General features: G+C 38.2%; 1 protein-coding gene across 1 annotated transcript in view; it reads right to left on the bottom strand.

Moving 5' to 3' along the window:
• ATF6 (activating transcription factor 6) overlaps positions 1–11,288 on the bottom strand; it is a 294,776-nt gene that overhangs the window by 165,295 nt on the left and 118,193 nt on the right. The window contains exon 11 of the mRNA XM_006873435.1: positions 2,739–2,870. Coding sequence (XP_006873497.1) covers positions 2,739–2,870 — 132 coding nt within the window. The remainder of the gene's footprint in view (positions 1–2,738; positions 2,871–11,288) is intronic.

Below are 11,288 nucleotides of genomic sequence, written 5' to 3'. Positions count from 1 at the left end.
TAAAAGGGATTAAATAAACCAGCAGAAGCAACTATGGGTGAAGAGAGATGGCATATGAAGATCCCCACAGGATCAGAAACTCAAAAGAAACAAAAACATGTTCCTCTGAGCCAACAGAGAGAAATCCTTCTGCTAGTTCCAGCACCCTAAATTCAAATTTCTAGCTGTGGTGTTATAAGATAAGCACTGGACTACTCATTGCAAGGTTAGCAGTTCAAACTCACCAACAGCTCCTCAGAAACCCAACATGGGGTTTGAGTCAGAATTGACTCAAGAGCACTAACAACAACAAATCATGAGATAATTTCTGTTTGTTAAAGCCATTCACTTGTGGTTTTTCTGTTATGACAGCACTGGATAACTAAGACACTTATCAAGACCAGTAACGCAACCATACACAGTCAATGCTGAGTTGGGGAATAGAGGCCAGCAGCAGAGAATCTACTGCTGTGAAAGCTGATAAGTTATAGCTGGAAATTCCCTGAGACATCTAAAATGAACTAGTATAATCAGAGTACTATGCTTTTCAGGAAACACCATGTTACCTTACTCTCATGTGGGTAAATAAGTGATAGCTTTTATTTGGTTAGTGGATGTTACGTGAACTGTAACATCAAGTACCTAATAAAAATCTCATTCTATTTTTTAGCAACAAGTTATGTATATCTAAGTGGTACATTCTCAACCTCATATACTTGTTGTTAGGTATCATGGAGCAGGTCCTGACTCATAATGGCCCTATGTACAATGGAACGAAACACTGTGCCTAATAAATGTGTTAAGTGCCATCAAGTCAGTTCTGACTCATAGTGACCCTGTATAGGGTTTTCAAGGAGCAGCTGGTGGGCTTGAGCCACCAACCTTATGATTAGCATTCCAATGCTGATCCTATAGCACCATACCAGGATTTTAATAACTCTAAATTATATAACTGTTAAATTTTCAATATAACTTTTGATTGAGCACATGTGGAAAACAAAAAAATTCAAAACTATATAGCAAAATTAAAGATACTATTAAACTCTGACAATATTCAGGCAAACTGTTACATGATCACGGTGATCACTATTCCAGAAGTATGGCATAGTTTGGTATGTCAAAAACCAGAAACTGTTACATGCGATCTAAAATCATGGCAGCTATCACATTCTATATTGCATTACAGTTATTATTAGATAATCCCTTGGATCCTTCACAACATTTAGCATATTATTACTTTGCATACTGCAGGTTCCTGAAAAACAAATACTAGCATTTTGGTAAATACAAGCCTACAGGACTATGATAATAATCTCATTCAATAGTATGGGTGTAACAGGATCAAAGGACTCCTGGTGTGGTGCTGTAGGATCACCACAAGGTCAGCAGTTCAAACCCACCAACTGCTCCTCAGAAACCATATAAAGGATCACTATGAGCGGAACCAACTCATCAGCATTTAACAACAACAAAAACAGCAGCAGCAGCAGGATAAAAATCAGAAGAATGATTCCTCTATGGTGCCCTGGCCTGTAAAAACTTTTAAGAGCAATAATAATATAAAAATTTTTAATGGCAACAACATACAATGTCATGGTTGCCACACTCTAACCTCCCTTTATATTTTCAGTCAAGACCCTGATTCCATTCAGATCTAATAAAAATTCCAAATAACGCAGGGAAATATTTTAAAAAATTAATCAACTTTTTAAATGTCCACATTTAAATGTTGTTGTTATTATTGTTAAGGGCTGTCAAATCGGTTCTAACTCATAGTGACCCTGTATAGGGTTTCTGAGGAGTGGGTGGTGAGCTTGAACTGCTAACGTTATGGGTCAAACCGACCTTTCAGTCCAGCGTATTAACCCACAGCATCACACCAGGACTCCATCATCTTCTTCTAGTTACCATAATATAGAAATTGTATTTTTGTACAATTTTAATTCTTTTTTATATTGACTGTTGTTATTGTTAAGCGCCATCAAGTCAATTCCAACTCATAATGATCCTGTACAGGATTTCTGAAGAGGTGCTGGTAAGTTTGACCTACCAACCTTATAGTTAGCAATCCAGTGCTTATCCTACAGCACCACACCAGGACTCCTTGTTATTGACTGTTATTAAGTACCAATAAATTGGTTCTGACTTGTAGCAACCCAGTATACAGTTTCCGAGGATCTGCTAGCGAGTTTGGATCACCAACCCTGTGGTTCAAACTAAGCTTGCTGTCCAGTGCTTATCCTATAGTGACACACTAGGACTCCTGTTATTGACTAGCAATACAGAATTTATCAAGGCAATATTAAATTGTAACAAGGGAGAAAGATCTAGCTAAGTTCACAATAAATAAATATAAATGATATTACCTAATACTTGTAAATAGGGTTAACCATATCAATGCACCATATCCTATCCATCCACAGATGGACAGAGTAGCAAATATCAGATACAACCACAGGACAGAGAAAACAACTATACTGAAGTATCTTGTATACAATATGACACTTACATACTGTATGTGTTTCAATATGTATTTCAATGCATTCAATCTGGGATTTTAAGGTCACGAACTATAAAACTGGGGAAGGTTTCAAAGTAAATGTACTCAGAGAACTGGGCTTAAAAATGTATTAACTAGCTTTGGTAACTTGGTCCAATAGTCAAAGCTTTGTTTGAAAGATTTAGATGTGAAATTATACAACTTAATTCTCTATTTTAGTATCATTAAATCAATTAGACAAACATGTATGCCACTGAACCTGTAGCTATTTTTCTGGATGATCCCATCTGATGTGTCTTGCACCTCATTAGCAGAAAATCCTAGAAGATGCCTCCTTTGATTTGCAGGTTTCACACCAGGGTTCATTTTCCTGGAATCTTGCTCTAACATGCTGAAAATAAAAAATATGGAATACTAATTAAAATAAAAATAAATTACACAGATGCATGTCACATATAGCTTGGAAGCAAGTCTGAAGTTTTTATAGGTCCATGTACACAACAAGAATGCAGAAAAACAAGTAAAAATGTACTGATGTGGTCAAACCCCTAATATGACACTCTGTACATGTCAAAACCAATCAAATAATATTTCGAGGTATAAAAGCACCTTGCTTATCAACTTTTTTTAAAGGCAGTGTTCTATATGCTTGAAAGAGTCTACAATCAACTTATGTATACATATAATATAGGAAATACTATATATTTAACCAAATTTCAAATTCAGATAACAATTGAAATAAGTCCTCTTAGATGATATAAACTGGTGGTTTCAATTTTAAAGTCTGAATAGTTGAAATAAAAAGTCCTTCTGAATGTTACAAACTGATGTTTTCAATGATAGAATATTTCAAGTGAAACGAGAATTGCTCTTTTTTTTTTCTCAACAAGCAAATCCATCAGCCTCTCACAACTCCACAAGGCAAGGTATGAAACAAAGTTAAAAACAAATGTTTTAAAAGTACTTATAGAATGATTTCAAGGTCAGCAGTTCAAACCCACTGCTCCTTGGAAACCCTATACAGGATAGCTATGAGTTGGAATCCACCTGATGGCACTAACAACAATAATGTTATTTACATGCAAATATTTTCTATTTACTTCTTTTTTACCCGTCCTCCCTAATATTGTACTCATCAAATTGTCCTCTTGAGGGACATAATTATCTGGGGCATATAGAAGAGCGAAAGCGAGAGAGATTGAGCAAATGTTTGAGTACATTGTTGCAGCTGAGGTTGCCAACCCATCTCACGAAAGATTTCTCTCATTTTCACTGATCCTCCACTTTATCAAACAATTGTTGTTGTTAAGTGCTGTTGAGTCGGTTCCAACTCGTAGCGACCCTGTATAGGATCTCCAAGGAACAACTGGTAAGCTTCAATCACCAATGTTGCGGTTCAAATAGACTTCGCAGTCCAGTGCATTAATCCACAATGCTACATCAGGATGAACCAATGTGAGGATACCACCCAAAACCAAAAAAGAAAAAAACAAGTTCACTGTCATCAAGTCAATTCTGTATAGGGTTCAGGGCTGTAAATCTTTCCGGGAACAGAAAGCCTCACCTTTCTCCCAAACTTTGGAACTTTAGGTTAGCAGTCCAGAGCTTATCCTACAACACCATCAGGGCTCCTTAGGAAGATGGCAATGTCTTATTCTGTCCTGTATAAGGTCACCACCATGAGTGGGAGCCAACACAACAGCAACTAACAACAACAAATCAAGCAAATCTGCAATATTTATTTAAAACAACGCATTAATCATGTGTTTAGAAACTTAGCTCATCGGTTAAGATTTTTGTGTGTGTATGCTGCATTTTATAATGCCACACACATAATTTACATGAGTCAGAATCTTGAAATTCAACACAAAGGAGTCTCCCAGGGAAGCATAAAAGAAGGGATGCTAGATCCTATTTAGAAAGAAGTGAAGGGAGAAATGAAGGGTAACAAAAAGAGCAGCTTAAGGGCCCTTTTGGTTCAAAAATAAAAGGAGTTTCTTGTTGGGTACAGTTTGTTTCCAAATTATGGGGAAGCAGGAAGTAACTATATCTCCCTAAAGTATTCTTATTATCTCATATTTTATTTCCAATTCTCTTCAATTCTTTACTCCCAGAATCATTACAACCCAGTAGTTCTCACAAGGTAGGTCCTGGCATACTGCAAACTCTTTCACGGGTGTACCACCAAATTATGACCACTGTGTAAATTTAATTTTGTTACAGCTAAGGCCACATTTTGTTATAGTTGTATATTTCAGATTTATACACAAAATAAAACTTTATGCAAAGTATAAAACTTGCTGCAAATGAGATAAGAGGCCTAGTGGTATACCAAACTGAAACTTACAAAAATTTAGCCTAGCTGAATATTTAAGAAAATAAGAGAGAAGTAGTAAACAATAATTTTGAAGGAAAGCCAGCTGAAGCGTGTGATTATAGCTTTGGAAATTTGTTTCTTTTTGAAACTTACTTCTCAAAAAAGCCTGTTTATCTTTCATTCTTTCAAGTATGATAAGCAGTATAATCGCCTACTTATAAAAGTGGGCTATGAACAAGAGTTAAGAAGTTTCCTCTTTTAGTTTACTAAATCTCATTTAATTCAACTCCTCCATTTTATTACTGACCTCTCCATTTAACACTATTCCTGTTCAGTGGTAAAATTCACTCTATCCCTTCAGTGACCAGAAGTTCTACCATCCTGTTTAATTTCCCCTTGAATTAAAGAGAACGTGCTTCCTTATAACTTGTGCCTTTTTGGTCTTAGTTTTGGAGTTTGGCTAATCAGAACAAGTCTAAGAAAGCCTTCTTCCCAAATCCAAATATGTCTAACATCTCCCTTCACCCAGGCTTTCTTTTTCAAGGCTTTAGATTCTTGGTTCTTTCACATGTTCCTTTTTATAGCAACAGTCTTAGATCTTCTCACCATAGTTGTCACTCCCCTGTCAATGATTCTCAGACGTTGTGCTCAGAACAGGCCAATTTCTCCAGTGGTATAACCACTGCAGAGTGGACCAGGACAATGTATTTCCTTGTCCTAGAGGCTGTTCTTCACTAATACAGCCTAATAACATGTAGCATTTTGGGCAGTTACATCACACTCTATTTATATTTGTTGTTGTTGTTGTAAAGTGCCGTCGAGTCGGTTCCGACCCATAGTGACCCTGAACAGGGTTTCTGAGGCTGTAAATCTTTATGGGAGCAGAAAGCCTCATCTTTTTCCCACAGAGCGGTTGGTAGTTTTGAACTGCTGACCTTGCAATTCGCAGCCCAATTCATAACCACTACGCTACCAGAGATCCTAGGGCCTGGTCAAATTAAAATCCCAAGTATTTCTTTCCCAATCTGATTTTTTATCATTCCCTTCCTTACTTTTCTACCTTCCCCCACTCCCACCTCTAATTCTGAATTTATGTAACTGAGCTTTTGAATCCAGTTGGATAATTTACAACAATTCCTTTCAAAATATCATTTTCCCCACTTAAAAACAAAAAGTCTATTTTAAAAATAAGAAAGCGGGCCGAGAATGGTCTAAGGAGCAAATGGGGGTGGGTGGGTGGATGTTAATATACATATAAATTTTATAAGCTCTGTTTTACTTTGGATTTTTGACTTTCTCTTTTTTGTTTTGTCATGTTTTACAGGCATAATAGTATATGAAAAAGCCCATAGATAGGCATAAGAAAGCAGATTTTGTTTAGCGAAGTGCATGTAAGAGAGGGTGTGCAGGTGGTGGTGGACATGTGCATATGCTAGCATCCAGTGGAAAGGGGATCACCTCAGGAAAACAGGTGCAAGAAAAGAGATGACAACAATTATGCAAAACTGAGTTGTGCATGGCCTTGTCTGCCACATTATCAATAACTCTAGTCATTTATACAATCAGGAAACAAAACTGGTACGTCTGTTCTTGTTTTAATTTTGGCTCCCAGTTCTAATATCTCAGTGACTGCATATTTATAGCTCGCTTGTTTCTGTTAATCTTTGAAAGACACAAAAATGCTTTACTTCACTGTCAGAATTCTGGACTGCATTATGTACAATGGTGACACCATAAATAGTAAGAGATGAATCTGACAGTCCGTGCAGTGGCCAAATGTACAAACAAGTGTGAGAAAATTGTTGTTGATAGGAACTTTTAGATTCTTGGCATAAGTGCCTTTGCATCACTCAGTGTCTTTTTTGTTAATTTTTAAAAACGGAATTTCCAAGAATGCAAAGAGATGAATCAGACATACAATTTGCTGTTGTTAAGTGCCAAGTCAGTTCCTACTCACAACGACCCTGTATAGGGTTTCCAAGGTACAATACGGGACATTGTTACAGTGACCTCAGTTACCATATATATTTCATAAAATTGATAAAGAATCCTGGTGACATATCAGTTAAGCATTCGTCTTAACTGAAAGACTAACTGAAAAGCTGGTGGTTCAACCCCATCAAGCAACTCCACAGGAGAAAGACCTGGTGATCGGATTCTGTAAACACTACTGTGCAGGAAATCCTAGGAGGCAGTTCTACTCTGCCCCATGGGGTTGCTCTAAGTAGAAATCAACTCCACAGCACCTATCAACAACATAAAAACAATACTGATAAACTAATCTAACAATATCTGTTACAATTAATTTAAATTGGGATCTACTCTGTATTTTTAAATAAGCTAATCAAAGGAGTCCTGGTGTGGCGCTGTGGGCTAATGCACCAGACTGCAAAGCCATTTGAACTGAAAGGTCAGTGGGTCAAGCTCACCAGCTGCTTCTCAGAAACCCTATACAGGGTCGCTATGGGTTGGAACTGACTTGATGGCACTTAACAACAACAAATTAAAATTAAGAAAATCGTCTTTCTGCTCAGAAACATGTTACTTCAAGAAAGCCACAATAATTTTAAGCCAGAAAAGAATTATTACACCAATGAACCTTGCTCATATTATGGACCAATGGGTCCGTAAAGCAGGGATTAATAAAACACAAATGATTTCAATTTCCTCCCAAATCTGGGAAAAGTATAAGGATTATTACTTCACTTTGTCATTTAGGAAATTCTAAAAGTTAACAACTGTTTTAGATCATCTATGATGCCATTTATCCTTAAAATGTAATTTTACATACCCAATTTTCATACCAAGTAGCTAAACAAAAAAAAAAAAGGCACATCCCAAGTCTACTCTACCCATTGCAAACACACTTTCTATGGAACAAGTACATCAATTTTAAATTCTCAGCAGGTAAGAATCATACTGTTTCTCATTCCCAAAGAAACTCCGTATGTTGTTGTTGCTCTATTGCTTTGAGAACTACACTTGAAAACTCGAAATCATTTTCAGCTGAAAGGAGCATGGAGCTCTTTAGATCTTAATGTGGGAAAGATCACAGGAGTCAAGAGATCAGGCTCAAGGTGAAACTCTGAGACTCCCTCATTGCATAACATTTGGAAAACTGGTTGATTTCTCTGAAGCTTCAATTCCTCACAAGTAAAATAGGAAAAAACAACAAATATTTTACAAGTTCTTTTAAGTTAATGCTGTCATGAACTGAACAGTGTCCTCACCCTAAATATGTGTCAACTTGAGTATGCCATGATTCCCAGTACTATATGATTATCCTCTTTTGTGAGGTGTTGTAAACCCTAACTTCTGCCTATGCTTAAGGAGCCTTGGTGGTACAGTGGGTTAAGCATTGGATTGTTAACTATAAGACCAGCAGATCTAACCCACTAGCTGCTGTGCAGGAGAAGATAAGGTCGTCTGATTTCATACAGATTTAGTCAAGAAACCCTAAGGAGTAGCTATACTCTGTCTTACAAGACATGAATCAGAATCAACTCAATGTCACTAGGTACTGGGTTTGGCCTATAGTTAAAAAGGCAGGATTATGTTATGTTATGGGGTTTGGGGTTTGACCTGTGCTTGATGTGATGTGGCACTGTAGGATAAGCACTGGAGTGCTAACTGCAAGGTCAGCAGTTCAAATTCACCAGCCATTCCTTGGAAACCCTATATATGCTATCATTATAAGGAGCCCTGGAGTCGATGTGGCACCATAAGATAAACACTAGAGTGCTAATGCTTATCAAACCCACCAGTCTTTCCTTAGAAACTCTATACAGGGTTGCTATGAGTCAGAACCAACTTGACAGCACCTAACAACAAGGAGCCCTAGTAGCTTAGTGGGTTATGCACTGGGTTGCTAATCGTAAGGGGGAGTATGAGTTCACCAGTCATTCTGCGGGAGAAAGATGAGCTTTCTGCTCCCATAAAGATGTGTTGTTGTTGTGTGCCGTGGAGTTGGTTCCGACTCATAGCAACCCTGCACAGGGTTTCCGAGGCTGTACATTTTTACAGGAGCAGAAAGCCTCATCTTTCTCCTGCAAAACAGCTAGTAGTTTCGAACTGCTGACCCTGAGGTTAGCAGCCTGATTTGTAACCACTATGCTACCAGAAACCCTATACGGGTTTGTTATGAGTCGGGACCATTTTTGCTGTTGTTATGAATACTCAACAGCACACAACACACAGCATGCAGCAGTAGCATACCGGATCAGAATCAACTCAAGCGCACTTACCAACAGCAATAAAAGGGATTAAATTCTGTCTGTTCTGTTAATGAGGCAGGATTCAGTTGGGATGTATCATCCAGACTCAAATCACCACCCTGACTCAGATCACAGCCCAATACAAATAAGAGGTGTTTCCCTGGGTGTGACCTGCATCACCTCTTACAGGAGATACCAGGACACTGGAGCTGAGCAGCAGGACCTACATTTCTGTTTGTTTAAGCCTCCTGGTATTTGTGTTATAATGGCATAGATAACTAAGACATAGCTGAAGGGGCTTTATAAACTTCAAAAGTGTTATGTATTTCAAGAGAGTCCTGATGTGGCATTGCAGGATAAGCACAGGACTGCTAACCACAAGATTGGTGGTTCAAGCCCACCAGCTTCTCCTTGGAAACCCTATACAGAGTTGCTGTGTGCCAGAACCAACTTGATGGCACTTAACAATGGATCCCACAGGTAACACAGAGCAGTTAGTGGCACAGTTTGTTTCCATAGTCTGCCCATGGCCTTGTTTTGGCTGATGATATGGAGCTTTTCCATCATCTCTTCCAGCAGATGTAGTCAGTTTGATTTCTGTGTATTCCATCTGGTGAGGTCCACGTGTATAGTTGTCTTTTATGTTGGTTAAAAAAAAGGTATCTGCAAGGAATAAGTCACTGGTCTTGCAATATTCTATCATACGATCTCTAGCATTGTTTCTATCACCATTGTTGGTTTGAACAGAAAGGTTGGCAGTTCAAGCTCACCAGACACTCCTGGGAAACCCTATATAGGGTCACTACAAGTTAGAACCGACTCAACAACACGTAACAACAACAACAACAAGAGGAGATGGAATTAGAGGAACACTTCAGTACTCAGAAGGTACTGGCAAAGAACAAAGTTCTGGGAACTAATGGAATGCAAACTGAAATCTTTCAACATACTGATGCAGCACTGGAGGCACTCACTCACGTATGTCAAGAAATTTGGAAGTCAGTTACATGGCCAACTACTGATCTTTCCTGTTTCTTTCTAACCTTTGCATTCCAATTGCAGTAATTATCAGTACATCTTGATTGCATGTTGGATCCATTTCAAACCTAAGAAGTTAGTAGAATTCTTCAATTTCATCACTGGCTTGAGTGGTTGATGCATAAATTTGAACAACTGCTTTCTTAATGACCTTTTGCTTTCTTCCTATATGAAGTTCTTGATATAATTCCATAACTCTTCTGGTCTTCGGTCATTAGTGTCTAATGTATGAAATCTTTTTATTTAGGTGGGATATGTTCAAGGTCATAGGTTGGCTTTCTTGGACTTGTTTTAAGTTTTTTCAGCTTCAGCCTGAACTTGAATATGAGCGATTGATGGCCAGGTGCTGACTGCAGAACCGACTATCAATTGCTCATACGCAAGTTCAGGCTGAACTAAGAAGACAAGAAAGAAGAAAAAGACCAAAATAGTTGTCAGAAGAGACTCTAAAACTTGTTCTCCAGTGTAGAGATGCTAAAGAAAATGGGAGAAATGAGGAGGAAAAAGAACTGAACCAAAAATATCAAAGGGCAGTTTGAGAAGACAAAGCCAAGTATTATAATAAGCTGTGCAAAGACCTGGAATTAGAAAACCAAAAGGGATGAACATGCTCAGCATTTCTTGAGCTGAAAGAACTTAAGAAAAAAATTCAAGCCTCCATTTACAATATTGAAGGAGTCTATAGGCAAAATAAGAAGCTCTGGTAATGTAGTGGTTATGAGTTGGGCTTCTAATCTCATGGTCAGCAGTTCGAAACCACCAGTGGTTCTGCTCCCATAAAGATTTACAGCCTCGGAAACCCTATGCAGGGTTGCTGTAAATTGGAACTGACTCCACAGCACATAACCACTACCATCATGGGCAAAATATTGAATGATGCAGGAAGAAAGCAGCAAAAGAAGATGGAAGGAATACACAGAGCCATCTTACCAAAAAGAAAAATGGTCGATGTTCAATCATTTTAAGAAGCAGTATGTGATCAAGAGTCCTGGTATGGTGCTGTGGGTTAATGCGCTGGATGGCAATGTTGGTTTGAACAGAAAGGTTGGCAGTTCAAGCTCACCAGACACTCCTGGGAAACCCTATATAGGGTCACTACAAGTTAGAACCGACTCAACAGCACGTAACAACAACAACAACAAGAGGAGATGGAATTAGAGGAACACTTCAGTACTCAGAAGGTACTGGCAAAGAACAAAGTTCTGGGAACTAATGGAATGCAAACTGAAATCTTTCAACA

This window comes from Chrysochloris asiatica, unplaced genomic scaffold (genome assembly GCF_000296735.1).
Source record: "Chrysochloris asiatica unplaced genomic scaffold, ChrAsi1.0 scaffold00241, whole genome shotgun sequence".
In the NCBI taxonomy this organism is placed as follows: Eukaryota; Metazoa; Chordata; class Mammalia; order Afrosoricida; family Chrysochloridae; genus Chrysochloris; species Chrysochloris asiatica.
Note: the sequence above shows the minus strand (reverse complement) of the source record. Positions and strands in the feature narration are given on the sequence as shown.